The 26,946-nt window shown below is 42.6% G+C and overlaps 1 protein-coding gene across 1 annotated transcript; it reads left to right on the top strand.

Moving 5' to 3' along the window:
• Positions 1-482: 482 nt before the first annotated feature.
• On the top strand, positions 483-14,111 carry LOC139474128 (quinone oxidoreductase PIG3-like). Its single transcript, XM_071257004.1, has 8 exons — positions 483-654; positions 6,186-6,323; positions 7,979-8,114; positions 8,638-8,769; positions 8,915-9,127; positions 10,137-10,241; positions 11,331-11,422; positions 13,558-14,111. Exons 1-8 carry the CDS (start codon positions 571-573, stop codon positions 13,753-13,755), a joined length of 1,098 nt encoding a protein of 365 aa, XP_071113105.1. The 5' UTR covers positions 483-570; the 3' UTR covers positions 13,756-14,111.
• The last annotated feature ends 12,835 nt before the right edge of the window (positions 14,112-26,946 follow it).

Here is a 26,946-nt window from a genome sequence, read left to right as displayed (position 1 = left end):
TGTCAGTGAGTTTTGTTTTTTTGTCAGATGTTCACAGGGATCAGAAGGAATTGTTGGAAAACACAAACAAAAGTCTTTCATAATCAATCATGAAACTAATATTAGTACAATATTTCAAAATAATTATAAGGAGGGCCCAGAATCATTCCCCTTATAGCACGTGAATTCATATTTCAATTGGTTGGTCTTGTATATGCAGTATCCAATATGCAATCTGGTATAATACAGTGTATCAATTTGTACATGCATGTGGGAATCAAACATGAAACATTATTTCCATTAATAAACGTGCTTGCAACTTGTGCTTTCTTTTATCGTAATAAAACATAATCATTGTTGTTTTCAAACTTCTAATTTCCACTGTCAATATAATAAAAATAATATGAAGTGTTCCGTCTCGAAACATTGTCCGTTTGAAAAGATAAAGTGCGAGTTCACTCGGTGATAAGTAAAGGACGAGTTACCTCCCTTCCTTAAGCAAACCCAACACGTTGATGTTTTCAACTCCCACTGACTCTGAAGAATAACATTGATTATCAGATAGACCGTCTTTCAACAGTGGACACCCGCATGGTGGAAGTACACGTGACGGCCGAGAGACTCATTGTATGTGTGTTATTCTTTACGCACGCTGTCAACACCGCAACCAACATGGTCAGTATTCACCAATTATCGGAGTTGTAACGGGGTCAAAGTTGACTTCATTTGTCGTATTCTATCGCATGCATAGCTACGACTGGGAACAGGTGTTCTGTGCGAGCACTACGTAAATGGTCCCTTATGTATTAACCAATGTACTGGACATATCAGGGTTTGATTACACATATAGAAAACAATTACATCTTCAAGTGAACAGATATTACCGTATTTACTCAATTGGATGCCAGGGCGTCTATTAACTTCGCGCTGGTCTTTGGCCCGTCGTCTACTCTGTTTAATGCTGGCACCAGGCAACTCTCTACCTTACTGAATCACAAATTCTCAAGTCGCACAAAGGGTGCATATGCAGAAAACGGTAAATATAACCAAAAAAATATGAATGTATATAAGTATATTAGAGACCCGGCGTCTGTTTTGTGGGACATGTCCCGGATGTCAATTAGAGCCCGGCGTGTACTGGAGACTCAGCTTCGAATATAGGAAATACTGTATGTCGTGAAAGGTATAATATGTCCGACGACGGCGATGCGGCAGCCAAATTAAACAAAACACATTTTTATGATCAATACTCAGTCGTCAATTTTCAAAATGTAATCGAAATTCCGACTTTTCCGATATTTTGAATATTGACCAAGATTTGACCACAGAACACTATCTTTTCCAGTGAAATTCCCTTGCATGTTTTTTTTCTAAAAGAGACAAAATTGTTAGTTATTATTTATTTTTGTATTTTGTTGAAAATAGCTTTATAAATTAAATTCAGAAATAAATGTTAACATTGTAATTCTATTCTAGGACATTATGACCAGTGAAATAGGTATCCACGTTACCGACACATATATACGTTACTACTGATAACATGTGGGTAGATAAGCTTGGCACAAATAGGTAGAATCTGGGCTGCCTACTGGCGAGTCAGGGAAGTTCTCCAAGTAGGAGCAGGTGACAAGGAAGTGGTAGCTATGGGTTAGAATAGGTCTTCAGCAACCCATTCTTGCCGAAAAAGGCGATTAACGGGATCGGGTAGTCAGGTTCGCTGACTTTGGTTGATGCATGACCTCGTATGCTCATGATGCCAATCACAGAATTGTCTGGTCCAGGCTCGATTATTTACAGACCGCCGTCATATAGCTGGAATATTGCTGATTGTGGCTTTAACAACAAAGAAACAAAAAAACAAAAGAAATGCTCATGCGAGATATGTGACGAACATCTGATACATATGTTACAGAATCCGGAAATAATTTTCGATGACAGGGACTAAAAACGTAATAATGTCAATGCTGTTACAAAATATATTTATCATATGAAAAGATTTAATACTTTAATTGTAATAAGTTACATTACTCTTAACTTTATTCTATTCTACGTCCCTGTCCCCACATTCTTCCTATTGTACATATCGTATTTGAATGTTGAAAATAACATGGAGAAGGTGTTAAGTTGGACAGCTTCAGTCAATCCGTATAACTATCATGAAAAGTATGTTTAAAACAAAACCGATTCGATGCAAAACAGCTGGGAGTGGGGTCGACTGTTAGCAGGAGGGGCAGAGAGAAATAAGACGCTTGTCAGTGTTCTGGCGCCATTTCGGGTGTTTTTTAACCCAACAATCCTCAGCGAAAAAGAGGCTTTAAATCCCTTTATAAAATACACGCCAACACAAATCACGAGGTTATTTTAATATAATACTTATTTCTGAGTGCTTGCCCGTTGCATTTCTTAATATGAGGAATAGTTGCAATACAAAAATTAAAATGTTGTATTATTAAAATCGAAAGCGTGAATAGAAATATAACGACAGACATACATTTGGATGAACTGTGGAATATACTGACGGTGATCTTGGTCAACGTACAAATATTGTCAAATTCCCAATGAATTCTGCACGAGATAAACCTGTTAAAAATCCCCCTACCGGCATAAACATCAGCACTCGTATTAAGTTGGAGGCCCCCTTATATTTCAATATTTACAGTATATGTAAATTATTTCTCTACCGGCATCATTGGATATATATCAAATGCAGACACGTGTCCAATGCATTATCTCTCTACCGGCATCATTGGATATATATAATGCAAACACGTGTCCAATGCATTATTTCTCTACCGGCATCATTGGATATATATAATGCAAACACGTGTTCAATGCATTATCTCTCTACCGGCATCATTGGATATATATCAAATGCAAACACGTGTCCAATCCAGTGATTGACATCATGAGCATCTATCCACCCAATTTGGATACGATGACATCAATCAAGTCCGCGAACCTGACCACCCGATCACGTTAGTCACCTCTTACCACAAGCATAGTCGCCTTTTACGGCAAGCATGGGTTGCTGAAGACCTATTCTACCCCGGATCTTCACGGGTCAATACCAGTTGAAGGTTGTGCAACAATGTCAGTTCACGAACATATGTAGGACATGGTGTGAATATTTCTTGCCACATCGTAATACATCAGTCACTGATGTCGCTCCGTAATTCTCCCCATAACATGTGAGGATGTGCATTTGAAGCAGAAACAACGAGAAAGGACATGTGTGATCTCCATCCTTTCCATTATTGAATACAGTAAACTACGGGTATAACGAACTGACGGATATAACGAACTAACTTTTTAGTCCCGACTATTTGCTGTAGTTATGCTGTATATATGCTTAAACGAAACTACGATTATAACGAACTAAAAATAGTAGTCCCTTTGAGTTCGTTATAACCGTAGTTTACTGTAATTGCAATTTTCCAAGTAAACGCTCCCTACTTCCACTTTTTATTCCCATCCTGGTGTGCACGGTATGACACACTGATACATGTGCCAGCTGATGTGCATAGTGTCGGAGTTTACAGTCCGTGGTTCACTGCAATGCTTCGGTGCAGGACACTGTTCACACACATGGCAAAACAGGTAAGACAGGTGTGTACTGATGATAAGACAATATTTTCTTGGCCATTAGGCCAAAACGCATAATATTTCTTGTATTATATGCTACGGTTGGAAAATAAGTCCCCGGCAACCCATGCTTGTCTTAAGAAGCGTCCTAAAGGATAGAGTAGGGGACTCGGTGTATTTATTATATGTCTCGTAAATGATGACAGATATAGACAATATATATGAGCTCTGGTTTATTCTGATGGTGATATTTGTCCGTAATGAATTCTGCCAGTGGCAATGTTGTCGTCGGTCTTTGCACTGATAAAATATGTTGCCTCTATGGAGTCATGACCATGAGGTGTATTTCATCAGTTCTTACTAAAACTCAGGTTCTGAACCACACGCTGTTGCATCCATGTGTGCTTCTTTCCAGCAGTCAAATGCATCTGCAGTTTTTGGTCTATTAAATTCAACATTGCGCAATACGGTATAGGATAAATGTACGTTTACCGTTTTTCCTGTAATAGGCCTCCTCAGAGAAACCTTCATAGAATTGCGTATATATTTCTAGTCTTACCCCAAGTTTTCGTACAAGTGTTGCTCTATAAGAACTTGGGGACCCTGGTTAAATAGTTCCCGACACTATCGCTTCTTGTACATGAAAGAGGCGACTAAACAAGATGGTCGGGCTCGGTGACTTGGTGTATTGCATGTTATCGTACTCATAACATCAATAACTTTATTTTTCTGTTCAATACTCGATTATTTACACAACGTTGTGTTAAAGCTGGATTATTACTGACTGCAGCGTAAGACAATATTCAACCAAAATATATACATGCTGATGTTATAAAGGTGTTTGAAGTTCACCCGGTACATGTTCCCTTTGACAAAGGGCAGTTACTCTAGCGGACAGACCGATGGATTGCCGCGAAATGCAAGGAAAAACAATTGTTGTTTTGCGTATATGTTGCTTCGCCACTGTACAAGAAACAGATTGCAGTTGGAACTATATTGGCTACTGTCACTGTCCGACTGACAGATCACTTACCCTGTGACGTAATAAATATTAATGCGCGCATTCCAGGAAAATGTTTGTGAGAGAGGGAAAGCGATTTTCAAGCACAGAATTATAGAATGACATATGATAAGGAGGTTATCACGCTTGTGTGTTTAGGGATGGTAAATATCCTGTATTAGGAATAAACACTATGTATTTAGCTCGCCAAGGTTCGCTAAATACAATGTTTATTCCTAATGCAGGATATTTACCATGGCCAAACACACTCGCGTGATAACCTCTATTTACCTGTAAAGATCCATTTGCGTAAATCGATGGTCATGATGTCAGTCACAAGATTATCTGGTCCAGACCGGGACTGTTTTTTTTACAGAACGTCCAAAAACTTTCTCTTTGTAGATTTCTATCGTGTTTTATGCAAGAACTGAAATACCACACATCCTTTGAATATCGTAGTAACCGCAACTTTGCGTTTTGTAACCTGTAATTATTGATATAAATATTTAAATATGCGTACTGAAAGTGGCTGAAAAAAGGAATTCTATTCTATGGATATTAGTTGATGATGCGGCCGTCAATCCAGCTGTTTCAATCAGAGGGGGTTCATTGTGATTTCATAGCCTCTGATTCGAGTAAGTTCCAAATTCATGGTAGAATGAACCTGTGGCGATTACAAGTGCTAGTCATCATTTATCAATTAGCCGATTATGTAAAGGTGATTATAATCATGTGTGAAATAGATCAAGATAAATACCCCGATTGTTGTAGACAGTCACGGTCAGTCGAGGCACGGGTCGAGTCGATAGTTTGACTGTGTATTTCTTCGTTTCGTTCACATGGATGGGTCGTAACAGGGTATTTGTGAATGGGCATGCTGTGAAACTCCCTTACTTTTCCCTATGTATGCTAAAAGGCTAAGTTCAAGATTAAGGTGTCTAAATTATCTTCTGCATTTAATCAGAATGCTAGGGGATTTTCAGGGGTATCCCCAGGATTGTGGAAGTAGTCCGTCAGTCCGTCAAGAAAAAACGTGAAAATGTATGGAAGTCAGAATGTTTCGCGGTCATTAGACCGGCACCTTGTCCAATGGAAAAGCTGTATATCGCATAAACTTCAAATTAAAAAAATGTATTCATATCTCTTTCCGTGTATGTTTAACACACATTAACACAGAGGTTAACAGTGTATACCATTACCCGACCTACTCAAACTTCACTGGTGATTGCATCCTGCTAACATAGTTTCCATTGTGACGTCCGCCATTTTGTTGTGTAGAATTTACCTCACTAATTGTAAATACAGCATACCACTTAGAGCATTGGCGTCTCTCACCACAAGTGTGAGACACTTGAGACACCATCTTGACCCGAAACAAACGAGGAACGAGTAGTTAAAACAGGAGACCAAGGACAAATGAAAATGGAGACCAACAGTAGTTAGTATCGGACCCCAAATGTTTATAAGAAAGAAGACCAATGGTAACCAGAGCCGGTGTCCAAAGGTATCTAAGTCCAGGGACGAAACGTTGCTGGAATCGGGTACCAAAGCCGATGATTAAGAATAACCGGAAACCAAAGTTCTCGGGTAGGAATCAAGTTGTCAATAAGATGTATTATTTCAGATGATGCGAGCAGCTCAGTTTGAAAAGGGAGGTCCCGAGAATCTGTATGTAGCAGAGGTAGCCAGGCCTGTTCTTGGGGAGCGTCAGGTGCTTATCAGGGTGCATGCTACCGCCATCAACAGGGCCGACACCTTGCAGGTAAGTGGCAGCAATGGCTGGTATGGGGTTATCTCGAATTACCCTGTAGCAACTCCAAACTTGTATATGTGTTCCATAAATGGCCTAAATCATATAAATATCGATTTTAGGTCCTCGTCGTGGAGGCACAAGGGCTACCTTTAAATAAGAGGGTTGACTGAGTCTCATTTTAACATACTTGACCTAAGGACATCAAAATGATATATTTTCAAATGATGTTGGATGGGTTTTACACCAGTTTCGTAGAAGTCCTTCCCTCCACTGCTACTATGCTATGTTCTAGTAGAACAGAGTTCCGTCATGCGTTGTTTTCATATCTTGGAAAAGATGGAAGTCTGACAAAGCCTGATGAGGAGAATACGGTAGGTGCTGAAGGCGTTCAAAGCAACACTCGTGGATTGTAACCCTGGCAATGACTTGTGTGAACTGGAGCGTTGTCCCGATGGAAAGGCGCTTTGTTCTGATGAAAGAGCTCTCTTTTTCTCAGCTTCACACGTCTCTTAATCTTTGTTTTATCCCGTTAATTACCTAAAAAATGCAACATTATATGCTCTGTCTTTGTCTGACCTTTTCAAGGTAGTCCACCATGATGTCACCCTTATAAGCCATACGACATGAAGGATGCTATACCCATTGCTGTTGATGATACTTTCTTTGCCATCTTTGGTGGTGGTAATGTCAAATGCTTCTGCTGTTTTGATTGTTGTTTTGGACTCACCCTGTAAGTGGTGAACCCAGGTTTCATCCACAGTCACAAGTCTGTTGTGTCTGACCGTTCTGGGTCAGCTTCAAACAAAGTTGGATTAACACGAGTCATGTTGTGCCTGATCAGATATCAGAGGCTTTTGAACCCAACATTTGGATCATTTGGGGGCACGGGTGGCCCCGTCGTCTAAGGCGCCACGATTCGATGTGCAGAGTTGCGTCCCTTGGGCACGCCAGAAACCTACGATTGTGGGTTCGAATCCCGGTTCGCCCCGATTATGTTTCTAGGTTTGTCAGCACCATACCCATGCTCGTGGATTTCACCGAAGTGGTAAACGTCTGAGACCTGCATCACTTCGGGCTTTCCTCCAACGTAAAGCTGACCCGCTGTGATATAACTAGAATACTGTGAAAGGCGGCGTTAATCCCAACTCACTCACTCACTCACTCTGGATCATTTCTGGTGTGTCTTCTAGGACTGGGGTCATCTTCAAGGCTCTCCTTGCCAAGCTTAAACTCTGCTGCCCACTTCTGTACAGTGGCACAGAAAGGGTCTTACTTCCGTTGTGTTGTACACTTTTTGTGGCTTTTGGCGTTATTAATCCTTTTTCTGCAAGATCTTGATCAATGCACGTTCGACAAGTTTGTCATAAACTCCTGCTTATTTTACTGACTTGTCGCAGCGAAACAATTTTTTTCCAAATTGACTCAAATTGTCTTGTGGATATACCTCTATGACAACATGTAATGTCCACAGCAAAAACTTTCACTTTTCTTTTATGTGAGTCAAAGAACGTATCAATCAACCTTGTTGATTTTTTTAATAAGTTTTTTGCGTGGTTGTCCTGGGTCATAAGGGAATATGCTTTGAGGAAGAAGTAAACCAAATTTAAATTTTCATTGGAATATTTTCATTTAAGAATGTTTATATGACATACATGGTGCTTCAGAGGAAGGGTTTGTACCCACCCCCTCCAGGAGAGAGTGACATTTTGGGTCTAGAGGCCGCAGGCGTGGTGGAAAGTCTTGGACCTGGATGTTCAGGGAAATGGAAGATTGGCGATAGAGTTATGTCCCTTTTGGCAGGTAGGGTCTTGCTGGTAATTCAATCTGTATGATGGTACTCATTTGTGTGGATAGAAAACTACATTTCCTAATTGTTGAACACTAAATCAATTATTGATCTCCATTAATTTTCAATCATCTTTGTCTATTATGCCTTCATTTCATTGAAAATTGTGACAGCTGTCCCTGTCTAATAAGAATAAAGTGAGTGAGTGAGTGAGTATGGTTTTACGCCACTTTTAGCAATATTCCAGCAATATCACGGCGGGGGTCACCAGAAATGGGCTTCACACATTGTACCCATGTCGGGAATCGAACCCGGGTCTTCGGCGTGACGAGCGAACGCTTTAACCACTAGGCTACCCGACCGCCCCAATAAGAATAAAGAATATAGAAGATTTCTGTCTGTCAGGTCGGGTAGAGCTTTCCAGACGCCAAGCTCACAATAGTTACATATACACTTAAATGCCATTTGATATTTTAAATAAAAAACAGCACCATGAGAACAATCCATAACAATACACAATACAAGTCCTGTATTCAGGGGGAGGTAACTCGGAGTATGTGGCCAGTCCAGAGAAACTCCTCATGCCAATACCAGAAGGGATGGACTACATCAACGCTGCAGCTATACCCGAGGTGTGGCTGACCGCATACCAGCTGCTGCACTTTGTCGGTAAGAGGTTCTGATGTAGATGCACATGTTGGTGACAACACACCAGTTCCTTCACTGTATTGGTAGTTAGTTCTGATGTAGAAGTACCTTTGTGTATGACAACATACTAATATGTGATGTAAGCTAGCACATCTTTCTCCAACAGGCAAGGTCCAGACGGGGGAGACTGTGCTGATTCACGGAGGAGCAAGCGGTGTAGGGACAGCTGCCATTCAGTTGGTATCCCTGGCCGGTGCCAAGTCAATAGTAACAGCAGGATCGGAAAACAAGATCGCCACTGCCACGTCCCTTGGGGCCTCAAAAGGTTTCAACTACAAGGAGGGGGACTTCAGCCAGAAGGTTCTGGATGCAACAAACGGTAGGACTATGTGCATTACAGTCTTGTATGGAGAATGTGTAATTATAAGTGATCTATCTCTGGCTCAACTTTTAGAAAACTAGTAGCACCTAAATCACTTAGAACCTGTCGACTGATGCTACCACAGAGGTGGATCAAGGATTGTTTAAAGGGGTGAATGACATGTAGGTGGGCTGTTCAAATTTTTAATTCCTAACTACAATGAGAGGGATGTCAGAGCAGACAATCAGATGTGATAGATGTCACTGGTAGCCAATCTATTTATTGACATGTCACCTGGCAGGGATTATAGGATTCTACTACTACTACTACTACTACTACTACTACTACTACTACTACTACTACTAACACATTTCATTCTACAAGTGGATGCTCATAGTGCTACATTATTAGAAATTCGTGAAAATCGGGCTAGAATTGGTCTTCAGAAACCCATGCTTGCTGTAAAAGATGACTGTGCTTGTCTTAAGAAGCGACGAACATGATCGGGTGGTCAGGCTCACTGACGTTGTTGATGCATGTCATTGTATCCCAATTGCATGGATCGATGCACATGATATCAATCACTGGATTATCAGGTCCAGACAGATTATTTGCAGACTGCCATCATGTAGCTGAATATTGCTGAGTGCTGCATTTAACAACAGATAGACAAACAAACAAAAGAAATGGCCAGGTGAGACATGTGACGAGTTTCTGATACATACGTTACAGAATCCAGAAATAATATGCAAACATAAAAAAAACCATTATTATTTCCCCAGTCAGTGAATTAGTGTGCACTAGATTTTCATTCTCAGCTTCCTGGGGAGTATTCAACTGACAGGGCTGTTAGTCAATATTCAGTCACCCACTGTTAAATTAGCTTTTCTATCTAATCTTTGACTCACCGACTTATATCCATCCGTCTGTGCTGTGAGAAAGATCACACGAAGGTAATTGATCGATAACATATTACATGTCAATTACAACTCCAGCATCATTTTTAGCATGTGTTCCTCTTCCACAGGCAAGGGAGTTGACGTCATCCTGGACTGTGTGGGCGGGTCCTACTATGAACAGAACATGAATGTCATCGCAACTGATGGACGATGGGTGCTGTACGGACTGATGGGTATGGATGGAGAAATACGGAGTAACCCTAATGTTATCAAGATGCGGAGGCAGTAAAATGTGTTCATCTACAAATACAGATAACAGTTCCTGTGAATATACAGGCGGCATCACTGCATCAAGACGGAAACTCATATAACACGCCAACAAATAATTTCAAATAGTCGATCTAAAGAACATGATATTGTTGAAGGTCACTATTGTGTATGAATATGGCTTCTATAATGTTACAGGTTTTTGAAAGGCATTTAGAAGTGATACAATAAGGAAGAGAATTTATGGATGTCAACTTCTTTATTATATGGAACACAACGTTTCGGAGTATATACTAACTCCTTCATTCTGATGAAGGATTTAGCATATACTCCGTAACGTTGTGTTCCTCATTATAAAGAAGTTGACGTCCATAAATTCTCTTTCTTATTATGTTGTAGTATAGATCTATGCATCAGTTATTCAAAATACATTCTGTCTGTGAAATGTATTTACCAAAAGTGAGCTAATGGCATAGTGTATCTGTACCTGTACATATTTCTTCATTTTCAATACTTTTACAATTAAACACCTGTGTATGAGAATAATTTATGTGACAATATGCTCAACTGACCCAAGGATATTTTGGCATACTGAAAAGGACAGATCTTGAACTGAAGGAAATGTTTTTGAAACCTTGATGAAAGGTCTGACAACTTAGCTTTTGGCTTTGCATTTTATGTGCAGGTTTGGTAGTAACGTGATCAAATACAAACCTATAGCTACAATTAATGAAAAATGTAACTATTATGTAACACTTGTCTCTGACCGCATGTCTTATTGAAATTAGCTTTGGTCAAAGACTTCAAGAATGAAGTTCAATGCATTTATCTAAGACAGCCCTTTTGACACCCATCAAACATTTGGTGTAGTCACTAGGTCCACTTTTTCCAAGTGTAAAACTAAGAAAAAACACAGCCATTGGACACTCCTGATAACTTGGAAGATTTCAAAAGATTTTCCCGATCTCAGTTGAGGCAATTGAGTTGAGGTAAATAGTGCTGTTATTATAGCTCCCTCCTACGGGTATCAGTACTTATAAAGGATATTTTTTCAGGTGGTGGCCAGATCAGCGGTGACGTGTTGGCGAAACTGTTGCGTAAGCGAGTGTCCATTACAGGAACCACACTCCGTGCTCGATCTCTAGAGGTAGGAAATGACAGGATGTGTAGGTTTGTGTGAATCAAGTATCCTGAAGTTCTTTCCTCCACAGTCAAACACTGACATACCTCTTCTCACCTCTAACAGTTGAACACTGACAGCCCTCTTCTCTCAAAGTCCTTTCCTCTGACAGTCAAACACTGACTGGCCTCTCCTCTGACAGTCAAACAATGACAGCCCTCTTCTCTCACAGTCCTTTCCTCTGGCAGTCAAACACTGACAGCCCTCTTCTCTCAAAGTCCTTTCCTCTGACAGTCAAACACTGACTGGCCTCTCCTCTGACAGTCAAACACTGAAAGCCCTCTTCTCTCACAGTCCTTTCCTCTAACAGTCAAACACTGACTGGCCTCTCCTCTGACAGTCAAACAATGACAGCCCTCTTCTCTCACAGTCCTTTCCTCTGACATTCAAACACTGACTGGCCTCACCTCTGACAGTCAAACACTGACAGCCCTCTTCTCTCACAGTCCTTTCCTCTAACAGTCAAACACTGACTGGCCTCTCCTCTGACAGTCAAACAATGACAGCCCTCTTCTCTCACAGTCCTTTCCTCTGACATTCAAACACTTACTGGCCTCTCCTCTGACAGTCAAACACTGACAGCCCTCTTCTCTCAAAGTCCTTTCCTCTGACAGTCAAACACTGACTGGCCTCTTCTCTCACAGTCCTTTCCTCGGACAGTCAAACACTGACTGGCCTCTCCTCTGACAGTCGAACAATGACAGCCCTCTTCTCTCGCAGTCCTTTCCTCTGACAGTCAAACACTGACAGCCCTTTTCTCTCAAAGTCCTTTCCTCTGACAGTCAAACACTGACTGGCCTCTCCTCTGACAGTCAAACAATGACAGCCCTCTTCTCTCACAGTCCTTTCCTCTGACAGTCAAACACTGACTGACCTCTCCTCTGACAGTCAAACACTGACTGGCCTCTCCTCTGACAGTCAAACACTGACAACCCTCTTCTCTCACAGTCCTTTCCTCTGGCAGTCAAATACTAACTGGCCTCTCCTCCGTCAAACACCGACAGTCCTTTTCTCTGATAGTCAAACACTGATAGCCCTCTCTTCTGACAGTAAATCACTGACATTCTACTTGCCATCCTTGCATGTCTCGTGTTATTAACATGCTAATGTATTTGCAGATTATTATTAAGGGTGGCACAAGCGGACGTGTGGTCTAAGGCTCCAAAATTTGATGAGTATACTCGTAGTTGCCTGCTTTAGTGATGCCAAGACCTGCTGAATAGGGGTTTGAATCCCCAAATACCGAGTACCCTGTGCTTACTGTAAGAGCAGACTTGTGAGGTTCGGGTTGTCAAATGTTTAACTTGGCTGAAAGTGTGTCATTGTCGACACGTCTCTTTGCTCTTGCTGTTAGTGCTTTGTCTGCCTGTGGGGATTCTGATAAAGAATTGGTCCAGGTGAGATGAGTTTGGGTTTAATGTCGCATTCAAGATTATTGCAGTTATACAGCAACTTGTACTAGTCCCGACTAATGCCAAATTTATAGTGCTGAAATTTCGCCGTCAGTGGTTATTACTAGTTATATCCCTTATATGTCCTTCAGGTTGTAATTTCGCCATCAGTGGTTATTACTAGTTATATGCCTTCTATGTCCTTCCTATTGACCAATCAGATTCCACCTCTCATATCACTTGCATTTGCTCCAAACAAAATGGCGGCGCCCAGTCAAGACGATCAGAATGATATTCAAGATCGATGTTGTAATGAAACGGGTCTTACTTCGCGATGTGCATCAAATCACGTGAGCACCTTGATTAGAAACATGAAAAGCTTTGGAAAATATCTGTTGACTCTGAGCTGGCGGTACACATGCTTTGCAAATCCTGCAATCGACCGAAAACTGCAAGCAGTTTACGAACCAGATGTCGATTTCGTTATGCGATTTTGATGGCATAGACTCATTAGTCTAGCCAAACTACAACTCCATAATTCCAGCTTAGTGCGGGAACATGCAGACCGCCGAGATATAGCTGAATTATTGCTAAGTGTTGAGTAGAGAGTGAGTGAGTTAAAATTTATCGTCGCATCGGCATTATTTCAGCCATACAGCAAAGTGTTATGTAAAGGGAAATTCACTCACCTACTCGTATTCCTTTTTTCAGTACAAAACTAAGCTGGTTGGAAACTTCACAGAGAAGGTGCTTCCACACTTCAAGTCGGGCAGTGTGAAGCCTATTGTATTCACAACATTCCCACTGGAGAAGATCGGGGATGCCCACAAAATGATGGAGGAAAATAAAAATACAGGGAAGATTGTCATTGAGGTCGTTCAAGATACAGATAAGAAAGATGAACTTTGATTGATCTCGGCCGACCGCTGTAGCAGGATAAAGTATTGGAGCAAATTCAATATTCGCATAAGAAAGATGAACTGTGATTGATCTCGGCCGACCTCTGTAGCAGGATAAAGTATTAGAGCAAGTTCTTAGAACAGATATGTACGCCATATATGGTATTGGAATTGTCTACCAATATATTGGCATGGTATTCTGTCGACAATAATCAGAAAAGTAAACATTGTTGAGTGGAAGTAATATGCCATATGCTACTTGAAGGTCATGAATCTGTTACATATCATGCTCTTTGATTTGTTGCAATGTTATGATCGATATTGCAAGGAATATATTCAGGAAGACATATATATTTTTTCATTGTGCATGTGTATAAGTACATGAATAAATTATATTTGTTAACTCGATTAATTGGCTATACACGAGATGAATTATGTGTCATTCGCCAATATTAAAGCTGTGTGACGGCGGCCTTAAACAATTAAATCTGGACCAGGCAATCCAGTGATTGATATTGTCAGCTTCGACCCACGCCATCGGATATACGTGACATGCGACCGAAAACGTTACCGAGACTGAACACAATGGCTCCGTGACTAGTATAAGGAGTGCATACGTGAAAATGCTCACTGAGGTAAGGTATGTACGTTGGAAAACTGAGCTGGGCGCCTTACTTGTATTACTATTATTTTAATAGTTGAGTGTTGACATTTATAAGAGGACAGTTTTACGGTAGGGAGATAGAGAATCTCACTCAAATCCTGAATTTTATCCCAACAGGAAATTCTAATTCTTTATATCCTTAGCAACAGTGTCCTCTGCAGGAATGGGTAAAAGAGTGAGTGAGTGAGTTGGGTTTAACGCCGCGTTTAACAGTATTCCAGTTATATCGCGGCGTGTCAGCTTAATGTGGGAGGAAAGCCCGAAGTGATGCAGGTCTCAGACGTTTACCACTTCGGTGAAACCCACGAGCACGGGTATGGTGCTGACAAACCTAGAAACATAATCGGGGCGAACCGGGATTCGAACCCACAATCATAGGTTTCTGGCGTGCCCAAGGGACGCAACTGCACAGCGAATCGCGGCGCCTTAGACGACTGGGCTACCCGTGCCCCCCAATAGGTAAAAGAAGAGAAGTATTGACTCCGTCAGATAATGATAATACACTGCTTGGATGAAGCATGGGGTGCGGGTGAGCTCCAATACACAGCTGATCCCGCTCTGTTGTAAACAAGGAAGCCTCGCTGGGAAACAGAGGAACAAAGTTTTGATCAGCTGCCAAATTGTTTGAGTTGTTGATAAATGCCGAGTTAGAAAACTACGCGGAGGATACGACAACACACGCCGAGTTTTTCGTCACAGGATAATTTGCTTGTTTGAGATTTCAACGCACAGTGAAGCTAAATGTAAATCTTGCACACTGAATGGTGCTGCGGGGTGTGTCGGATCTGAAGTAAAAGTTCAAGGGAAACCGACTCCATCGTTAAAAGTAATACTATGATAAAGATCACACTTCTGGGGCAGTCGGTTACTGGACGAGCTGAGTTCCTGACTTTCATCTATTTCATGTACCCTCTCAATATATGGGGGGCAGAGAGAAATAGGGGGGGCAGATTCTTTTTCAAAAACAATTCAACCTCCAAAAGTGTTTTGCGCCTTTGGCGCGCTTGATAACCTCTTCGCCACGCCCTGTCCCGAATAGCTGCTCCTGCATATTGATATAATTGTCCCATAGTATCTTTGTATGTCATCTTTTCACTGACAGTTTTGAAAGCACAAGCTGAAAACGTATGGTGAATGCACAGGAACTCGTGTTTAGTCAGTTAGAGTGATACAAGGCCCCGGTACAGTATCATAGGGACGTCTCTTCATCTACACTGTCCCGGGGCAGTATATTATAAAAATAGACTAATAACGAGTTCATGTGATAATGTAGTTCATTAATATAGGAATTATGAAACAATACTCAAACAAATAATTTTGTTTTTAATTCCATTTTTTTTATTTTAACACACGCACACACCCCTCTATATCCGCTCCTGGCTTTTTCCTTTGTGTTGATAAAACATCAATGTTATATTTCCTTCCTTCCGTGTGTTCAGTCAGGGGGCACCCCTACAATTCGCTGTACACAATGTGCCGAACGTCTAAGACCTACATCACTTCGGGCTTTCCTCATACAAGCATCACTTCCAGCATCACTTCGGACTTTCCTCAAACAAGCGTCACTTGCTACATCACTTCGGGTTTTCATCATACCAGCATCACTTCCTGCATCACTTCGGGTTTTCATCATACCAGCATCACTTCCTGCATCACTTCGGGTTTTCATCAAACAAGCATCACTTCCTGAATCACTTCGGGCTTTCGTCAAACAAGCATCACTTGCTGCATCACTTCAAGCTTTCCTCAAACAAGCATCACTTCCTGCATCACTTCGGGCTTTCCTCAAGCAAGCATCACTTTCTGCATCACTTCAAGCTTTCCTCAAACAAGCATCACTTCCTGCATCACTTCAGGCTTTCCTCAAACAAGCATCACTTCCTGCATCACTTCAAGCTTTCCTCAAACAAGCACCACTTCCTGCATCACTTCGGGTTTTCCTCAAACAAGCATCACTTGCTGCATCACTTCAAGCTTTCCTCAAACAAGCATCACTTCCAGCATCACTTCAGGCTTTCCTCAAACAAGCATCACTTCCTGCATCACTTCGGGCTTTCCTTAAACAAGCATCACTTCCTGCATCACTTCAAGCTTTCCTCAAACAAGTATCACTTCCTGCATCACTTAGGGCTTTCCTCAAACAAGCATCACTTCCTGCATCACTTCAAGCTTTCCTCAAACAAGCATCACTTCCTGCATCACTTCAAGCTTTCCTCAAACAAGCATCACTTCCTGCATCACTTCAGGCTTTCCTCAAACAAGCATCACTTCCAAGCTTTCCTCAAACAAGCATCACATCCTACATCACTTCGGGCTTTCCTCATACCAGCATCGCTTCCTGCATCACTTCGGGCTTTCCTCAAACAAGCATCACTTGCTGCATCATTTCGGGTTTTCATCAAACAAGCATCACTTGCTGCATCACTTCGGGCTTTCCCCAAACAAGCATCACTTCCTGCATCACTTCGGGCTTTCCTCAAACAAGCATCACTTGCTGCATCACTTCAAGCTTTCCTCAAACAAGCATCACTTCCTGCATCACTTCAGGCTTTCCTCTAACAAGCATCACTTGCTGCATCACTTCGGGCTTTCCTCAAACAAACATCACTTGCTGCATCACTTCAAGCTTTCCTCAAACAAGCATCACTTCCTGCATCACTTCGGGTTTTCATCATACCAGCATCACTTCCTGCATCACTTCAAGCTTTCCTCAAACAAGCATCACTTCCTGCATCACTTCGGGCTTTCCTCATACCAGCATCACTTCCTGCATCACTTCGGGCTTTCCTCAAACAAGCATCACTTCCTGCATCACTTCGGGCTTTCCTCAAACAAGCATCACTTCCTGAATCACTTCGGGTTTTCATCAAATTGGCATCACTTGCTGCCTCACTTCGGGCTTTCATCGTACAAGCGTCAATTGCTGCATCATTTCGGGCTTTCCTCATACCAGCATCACTTCCTGCATCAATTCGGGTTTTCATCAAAGAAGCATCACTTCAAACATCACTTGCTGCATCACTTCGGGTTTTCCTCAAACAAGCATCACTTGCTGCATCACTTCGGGCTTTCCTCAAACAAGCATCACTTCAAACATCACTTGCTGCATCACTTCGGGTTTTCCTCAAACAAGCATCACTTGCTGCATCACTTCGGGCTTTCCTCAAACAGACATCACTTGCATCATTTCGGGCTTTCAACACACAAGCATAACTTTATGTTTCTACGTTTGTCAGGACCACACGCGGTCTTGTGGATTTCTACCAAAGTGCCGAACGTCTAAGACCTACATCACTTCGGGCTTTCCTCATACAAGCATCACTTCTTGCATCACTTCGGGCTTTCCTCAAACAAGCATCACTTGCTGCATCACTTCGGGCATTCCTCAAACAAGCATCACTTCCTGCATCACTTCGGGCTTTACTCAAACAGGCATCACTTGCATCATTTCGGGCTTTCCTCATACAAGCATCACTTCCTGCCTCACTTCGGGTTGTCATCAAACAAGCATTACTTCCTGCATCACTTCGGGCTTTCCTCAAACAATTCTCTCTTCCTGCATCATTTCGGGCTTTCCTCATACAAGCATCACTTCCTGCATCACTTCGGGTTGTCATCAAACAAGCATTACTTCCTGCATCACTTCGGGCTTTCCTCAAACAATTCTCTCTTCCTGCATCACTTCGGGCTTTCTTCATACAAGCATTACTTGCTGCATCATTTCGGGCTTTCCTCATACCAGCATCACTTCCAGCATCACCTTGGGTTTTCCTCAAACAAGCATCGCTTCCTGCATCACTTGGGGCTTTCCTTATACAAGCATCACTTGCTGCATCATTTCGGGCTTTCCTCATACCAGCATCACTTCCTGCATCATTTCGGGTTTTCATCAAACAAGCATCACTTCCAGCATCACTTCGGGCTTACCTCAAACAAGCATCATTTCCTGCATCACTTCGGGCTTTCCTCAAACAAGCATTACTTCCTGCATTACTTCAAGCTTTCCTCAAACAAGCATCACTTCCTGCATCACTTCGGGCTTTCCTCGAACAAGTATCATTTCCTGCATCACTTCGGGCTTTCCTCAAACAAGCATCACTTCCTGCATCACTTCGGGCTTTCCTCAAACAGGCGTCACTTCCTGCATCACTTCGGGCTTTCCACAAACAAGCATCACTTCCTGCATCACTTCGGGTTTTCATCAAACAAGCATCACTTCCTGCATCACTTCGGGCTTTCCTCAAACAAGCATCACTTCCTGCATCACTTCAAGCTTTCCTCAAACAAGCATCACTTCCTGCATCACTTCGGGCTTTCCTCATACCAGCATCACTTCCTGCATCACTTCGGGCTTTCCTCAAACAAGCATCACTTCGGGCTTTCCTCAAACAAGCATCACTTCCTGAATCACTTCGGGTTTTCATCAAATTGGCATCACTTGCTGCCTCACTTCGGGCTTTCATCGTACAAGCGTCAATTGCTGCATCATTTCGGGCTTTCCTCATACCAGCATCACTTCCTGCATCACTTCGGGTTTTCATCAAACAAGCATCACTTCCTGCATCACTTCGGGCTTTCCTCAAACAAGCATCACTTCCTGCATCACTTCAAGCTTTCCTCAAACAAGCATCACTTCCTGCATCACTTCGGGCTTTCCTCATACCAGCATCACTTCCTGCATCACTTCGGGCTTTCCTCAAACAAGCATCACTTCCTGCATCACTTCGGGCTTTCCTCAAACAAGCATCACTTCCTGAATCACTTCGGGTTTTCATCAAATTGGCATCACTTGCTGCCTCACTTCGGGCTTTCATCGTACAAGCGTCAATTGCTGCATCATTTCGGGCTTTCCTCATACCAGCATCACTTCCTGCATCAATTCGGGTTTTCATCAAAGAAGCATCACTTCCTGCATCACTTCGGGCTTTCCTCAAACAAGCATCACTTCGGGCTTACCTCGTACAAGCATCACTTGCTGCATCACTTCGGGCTTTCCTCAAACAAGCATCACTTCCTGCATCACTTCGGGCTTACCTCGTACATGCCTCTCGAGGTGATTCCAGGTCAGTTTAGGTCCCTACGAACATTATGCAGGTCGCAAGAGGCGACAAAATAGATTTGAGGTTCAGGCTCGGTGACTTGTTTGATAACATCGTATCCCAATTCCACTGATCGATGCCTATGTCCATCACTGGATTGTCTGTTCCAGACTCGATTATTTACAGACCGCCATCTTACCATTAACACTTTTACTATTTCGGAAATTGTAACTACCTTGCCACAATCTGGCTGATGGAATGGTTTGTTTGTTTCACGCCGCACTCGGCAGTATTCCAGCTACGTGACGGCGGTCTGGACCAGACCATCCAGTGATCGATATTATGAGTATTGAACTACGCAATTGGGATACGATGACATGCATCAACCAAGTCAACGAACCCAACCACCCGATCCCGTTGGTTGCCTCTTATGACAGGCATGAGTTGCTGAAGACATATTCTGCTCCGGATCTTCACAGGTCTGATGGAATAGATAGGAGCAGGACCTTAACATATATTCTACTGAAAAAGATTAGCAGATAAACATAGGTATCAATATTTAATAAATAATAAAAAAAGAAAATTTCACACTCGTAAAGTAACACTTACTTTCGGAGTAGGATAACTTAAAATACATAATAAACAGAACATTGACAGTATCAGTTTCACTCTTAAAGTCACCATAAGATGACAATGTTATTTGACAAGCAAAGCCATCTTTCATGTATATTTATAATCATTGTAATCATTCAACAAATTACACATGTTTATCATTTTTATCATTTTTGAAAAGTATAGTAATACCAAATTAGACAAATAAACTGAAAACCAAACGAAACTTTACCACTTTAAACATGAAATTGCAAAAATATTAAAACCCAAGTTCGAACTAAATCAATGCTAAAAAAATGCGGAAAAGGGGAAAAACACGTGCCGCTTGAGCATCCGCAACTCCACCTGCAATAAGGATCTATGAATGATTTGAACGTCATGTCAGACACTCACACTGATAAAAATAACACCACGAAAACAAGAACAACGCGAGCAAGCCCTGGGTATGATACAGATGGGAGCAACCCATGCCCACATTGCTATGACTTTTGGTTGCTCCCGTGGTGCTGTAACCAACCTGATCCACCGTTACAGACAGACCGAGCAGCCATCAGACAGGCCAAGAACAGGCAGACCCAGGGTAACTACACCCAAAGAAGACCGGTACTTGCGTACTTCTCATCTCTGGAATCCATTCCTGATAGTGACAAATGACTTCGGGAATATGGTTAGTCGACAGACGGTAGCCAGGCGACTCAGGCCTCGAGGAATTAGGGCATGATGTACAGAGGACAGTTATTGACAGCGCAACATCGTTGTCAGAGATTAAGATGTGTCCGGACTGGACGTCGTTGACAGTGACGTGACTGGCGGAGGGTCGTCTTCACTGATGAAAGCTGTTTCTGTCTGTTCAGAGCTGATGGAAGACAGCGTGTTTATCGCCGAAGGGGAGAAGGAACGGTGGCATATTAAGTGCAGGGGGTCGTGTCGTATGGATGTTATGGTCTGGGGAAGTATTTGTAGAAAGGACACTAGTCATCGTTGACGGAGATTTGACAGCTCAGCGTTACATGGATGACATTCTTCGTCCGATTGTTGGACAATTACTACAACAGATGCCACGTGGGTATCCTTTAATAGCATGTCAACGCCAGACCCAAAAGAGCCCCAACTTCTTTGCAGTCAACAACGTCAATGTGTTTCCGTGTATCCCTAAGAACACCTCTGGGATGGCATGCATCGTCGTGTTCAGCAGAGACCACATCCTCCAGCCAACCGACAAGACCTGACCTAGGCCCTCCAAGAAGAATGGCGACTGACGTTTTCTGTATGCCGAATAGGTTTGGCGTTTCTTGTAGCAGGGGTTGGTGATACACGCTCTATATGTGACCTTTTCAATTACATTTGACTTCATGCATCTTTATTCTGTGGTTTGTAACTGGAGTGATTTAAAATTATGGTGAAGTTTCTTTTGGACGTCAGTTTATATGTCAACTTTCATTGAGAAAGTATCCTCAAACATGAAACAGTTGTAATTTATCTTGATAATAATGCAAAATAATAAATCGCACTGAAAGGCTTCCAAGAAGCCGGGATGCTATAAGTTCAGAATACATCGTATGTCTTTACAAACAGGAGAAAGGTCCGGTCGCGTGATTTGCAAATTAGTTTGTGGCAGCGGCGTAATTCGTCACAGCGCCAGTACTTTTGTCGCCGCCTGCAGTTGACAACTCCGGTTTGTGTAGACGTTCCACGAAAGATCAGTTTGTGGAATATGCCCCACTCAAAGTGTGAAAGTGTTTGCATGCGCAAGCCGCGCGAAATTTGTCCATGTGCAAATGCAGACAGAAAGTGATCGTAAATCAATGCCAGTCTTGTCTAAAAATCAACTTTTTATACTATTACAGTATGCGTGTTGGCATGGAAACTAGTTACCTAGTTGCGCTAATTTGTGGTACGGTGATAGCAGTTGTCATCTCCTACGCGCCTGATAGAAAACACACTGCTTCCCTTGTGCCTATTCACACGGGTCTAGACCTGTAGCTTCATACTTGATAGGCGCTAAAGATAAGTAAACACTTGTAAGAAAGTAATGGATAACATCCGATGGATAGCTCTACTAAGAGCAGGAGAAAAACGGAGGTATATCATGTTCTGTTTGTAGTACGTTTTATTTTGCGCTAGTGAGCCTTAGACTTGCCTGATATCTACTTCTCCCTGTAATGGTGGTCGAATGAGTCCTTTCAAAGTTATCATAAACGACATACTATCAAACTACATGATAATTACGGCCAGGTATGTTAATTGTACAAAAGTTGCTTTATCGATTGGCCGGATATTGATTTAGTCAAAAAGCGTAAAAAATGTGAGTGTTGTGTTACGCCGCAGTGAATACTATTTCAGGCATATCAAAGCGACCTGTAATCGATAAAATCCAGGCCAGACAAATCCGTGGTCCGTCGGGTTGTGGCAACACGACACACTGGGGCGTAGACACGTCACCCGTCAAATACCTTTCATCCTCAGACGCCGTTGTGACAACCCGATCCACTTTTATCGGCTTGCTACAAGCACCGCCGGACACAAGAATGCATGTTATAATGCTTGCAATCTCTTTAAAATCAGATCTTAGTGCTCGCTACTGCTTCACAAAGATCTGAGAACACCCAATTGCAGGTAACGTAAGAACAACCTTTTGACCGACCAATGAAATGACTGACAGGATACCCGTGAAGAACCGCGTTAGCATTGGTCTTCAGCAACCTATGCTTGTCATATAAGGCCACTATGCTTGTCGTAAGAGGCGACTAACGGGATCATGGTGGTAAGACTCGCTTGCCTTGGTTGATGTCATCGTATCCCAATTGCGTAGATCAATGCTCATGATGTCAACCACTGGATCGTCTGGTCCAGACTCGATTATTTAAGGATCCCCGTCATATTGCAGGATTTTTCCTGAAGGCGGCGCTAAAACACAAAAATACTAACAGAAAGTTTGCCAATCAATCAGAAAACAGCTTTCTCGATTTTCACGGCATTGGCTAAAGACAATTCTGGAATGTCTGGAATAGATGTTCGAAATTGTATGACAGTACGGACCGTGGAAACCCTCGTCCTCTTTGAATGTTTATGTTGTTGGAGCTACAGACAGACAATGAATTTACGGAATCACTCGTACAACCTGTAACTGTCGTTCGGAATACCCCGAGTTAACCTTTAGGAGGTTCCATGATTAGAAAACACATTCCGACTCTCACTTTCCTGATCTGGTAAGCGACGCTCTGATTGGACGGAGGAAAAGAATTCTGACATGACTCATAATGAGATGTCCACAAATCTTTGTAGTAAGGTCTCAGATCTGATCTTAATGAGGCTGTCATGCTTGTGGGAAGCCAACATTTATGATGCTTTGCCTATTTTTCCGATAAATAGAATCGAACTTGGTTTTTAACGACAAGAACTAATGTTTTAACCATTTGGCTACACAATAATATTATATCCTGGAGTTTACGATGAGTGTCCGCCTGGAGAGCGAAATATCCGGAGTTCGATACCCTGGAGCGTCAAACCAAAAGACTTTAAAAGATGGTACGTGTTGTTAATCTGCCTGTCGTTCGGCATAAAGGGGATAAAACAAGGACTGGTCAGCTTGGAGTCTGTGTCTGAGTGGGATATTCATGTAAAACTGCGGCTTGGCATTTCACCCTCACCTCACCGATAGTTTGAGTGTTAATCAAGACATCTCCAAACGTAGGACTCATTCAGGTTTCAAGAGCTCGTTCATGCTACAACCATTACGGTGTAAAGGCATTTCACAAGCGAAAGAGTTGGCAGCTGCTACACATTTCTTTACGTATGTTTTCTGTGAGTTAATGGTTCTCCTCGCCGACGATGGAGAATATTTCCCTGAGAAACTGAGTGTTAGAAATTGCTCGGAGTAAAAGTTCACAGCAAAAAAAGTGTAGGTTTCCGTCTTCCGGAAACCTTCCGGATACCTTCCCATTTTGGATCCGGCCCGGATACCTTCCGGAAACCTTCCGGAAACCTTCCGGAAACCTTCCAAAAAAATGTCAAAATTTGGGGGGTGCATTTTGTTCACGTAAGTGTGAAACACATAAAAAAATTAACTTGAAAATACCAAGCAATTTGAAGGTTGTTGAAGGCATCTGGAAGGTTTCCGGAAGGTTTCCGGAAGACGGAAACCTACACTTTTTTTGCTGTGGTTTGGAGACTATTTTGAGCCGGCATGCGTATTATGTATGAGTTACTACTAATTTGGCGTTTGCAATGAGTATGTTTCAGGGATGTAAAAAAGCATGTCTTCGCGATAAAACATATTCTTTATAGAGTAGTGAGTGAGTGACTTGGGTGTTACGCCGCATTAGCAATATCCAGCAATATCAGGGCGGGGGAAACCAGAAATGAGATTCCAACATCAAAACGAATAGATATAGAGACAAGAACCAAATATATTTACTTAATTTGAGTCGGGTAGAATATTAATAGCTGAGAGGCGACTAACGGGATCTGGTGGTCAGGCTCGCTGACTTGATTGATGCACTTTATCGTATCCCAATTACATCGATCGATGTTCATGATGTCACTCGATTAGACCGCCGTCATATAGCTGGAATATTGCTGAGTGCGGCGTAACAACAAACAAACTTTACTGAACATGAACTAATCACAGTTATACCACCCTCTTCAGTATTGCAGGTGGAAGAGTTAGAAATTATGTTTATTCAATGCCACATGTTATTTTTCCTTCATTAAAAAACATTTCGTCTTCACCTTGAATTTGTGTTAGATTTATACGAGCCTAAAGCAGCCACCGTGACGCGGCATCTTGTCTGCGCTTCCCAAAACAATCCCCCAAACTCAGTACAAATATTGCAAGAGGCGACTAACGGGATCGAGTGGTCGCTGCATGTCATCGTATCCCGTGGATCGATGCTCATGATGTCCATCACTGGATTGTCTGGTCCAGACTCCAGTATTTACAGACCGCCGTCATATAGATGGAATATTGCTGAGTGCGGCGTTAAACAAGAAACAAAAAGTATATATCTAATAGACCAAGAATATTAATATATATATTACTTAAATGCACAATCAGCGCGTTGTTGCACATCTTAGGCGATTGATGAAGGCCATAGGCACTTGAGCCCACACTCTGAGGAACGCCTAACGCAGATCAGCTGCAGTTGTCGGCCATTGTCGGCCGTCATTCAGCTGTCTTTGAATCTCGCCCCACAGCTGCTCAATGGGATTTAAATCGGGACTGAGGGCAGGCCGCTGCATGGTTCTGTTGCCATTCTGCTTGAGGAAGTCTCTTGTTGCTCTCGCAGTGTGGGCACGGGCGTTGTCATGCTGAAACTCGTGGTAGCGGCGACGTGCCAAATGAGCTATGGCGTGTGGTCTCAAGACTTGTAAATGGACCGATGTTCTGGCAGACCACAGGGCCGACCCTCTTTGAAAGACAAATTCCACCCCACACCATGATGCTCGGACCACCCCACGAGTCTCTCTCAACAACACAAGTATCCGAACAACGTTCCCAACGGCGTCGCCAGACTCTCCCTCCGCCATCTGCTGTTGAGATACAGTAACGGCTCTCGTCTGAGAAGAGGACTCTTCTCCATTGCTGGTGGCGTCAATGCTGGTGCTGTGTTGCCCACTGAAGACGTGGTGTCAGAATGGGTCCTCTGTGTGGCCTGTGACAGTGGAGGTGTCTGCTCGTCAGTCGTCGACGCACGGTGTCCACACTAATGTGTCGCTTGTGTGTCCCCATAGTCTGTCGAGCAGTTTCCGCAGCAGTAACAAAGCGATCTTGAAGATGCTGTTGTACAATCTGACGATCCTGACGTCGGGTGGTGACCCTTGGTCTTCCACTACGTGGTCGGTCATCTGTAATGTTGGTGGTCTGGTACCGTTGCTGGAGCATGTATATGGTCCTTACGTGGACTTTAAATGCATTGGCTACTTTGTCCAGCTTGCAATCACCAGAGGGCTTGGTGTCGCTGATGTCTTGTTAATCTTGGCATATGGTAGCAGTTCAATAACGAATGAATGGATTTTTATAGGGCAAGAAATGGGGGAACGTATGTGCATTTCAATTTGCACAGAACTCACGTGCATCGGGTTACCATGGCCATTGCCGTGATGCGTTTGGGCGATTGGTTTTATTGTCATCTGCTTTGTTTTTTTCATCATCAAATTTAATTTTGTCCGAACAAGGTAATGCTATTTTTTTTTAAACTTTGACAAAAATTACCCAGATATTTAAATGACAACTTTCATGCAATGTTACTTGGGGTGACGTTTCTTTTGCGGTTCAGTATATAATAGGAATGATTGAGCTGCAATGCGTAGGAGATATGACTTTTGGAGGGGGAATACGGGCGGAAGTCTTTCCCAGGCTTAGATGCAGGCTTAAACACAAAATGGAACTTATCCTTTAATTGGATAATATCTTATATTTGGAGCTCAGCACAGCACAGGCTCGTACATATATCGTCACTCATTCTACCACTGAACCCGCTCCATAGGCACCTTCGCTGAACTCGCGGTTAAAGGGCGTTAATCCTGTGTTTATCGAGCAATTCATTATGTTGGCATCGGGAGAATACGCCAAGGCGCATGATATGCACGTGCACTAAACAAATATTCGTGCAATGCGAAACACATGTTGGGCTAAGTCCATGACAGGGCAGAGAAGAGCCGTCTTCAGAAGTTAGTTTACCTGTACATATTCACGGGGAACAGCTGAAAAGAGATTGAACGCACTACATGCAGTTATAGGTCCTCATCGGAACACATCACACCATCGCTGTCTCGCAATTGAAGTGAGACGTCAACGGAACGGAATGTCGGAATTCACAGTGTGACCCAAAGATTCAGCTGCTGATCGAGATTCAGTGATGACACGGGGACAAGGCTGTCGCCC

Source organism: Haliotis cracherodii, unplaced genomic scaffold (genome assembly GCF_022045235.1).
Source record: "Haliotis cracherodii isolate W230 unplaced genomic scaffold, xgHalCrac1.p SCAF_3, whole genome shotgun sequence".
NCBI lineage: Eukaryota > Metazoa > Mollusca > Gastropoda > Lepetellida > Haliotidae > Haliotis > Haliotis cracherodii.
The sequence above is the reverse complement of the archived record's forward strand: the minus strand, read 5'-3'. Positions and strand labels throughout refer to the sequence as shown.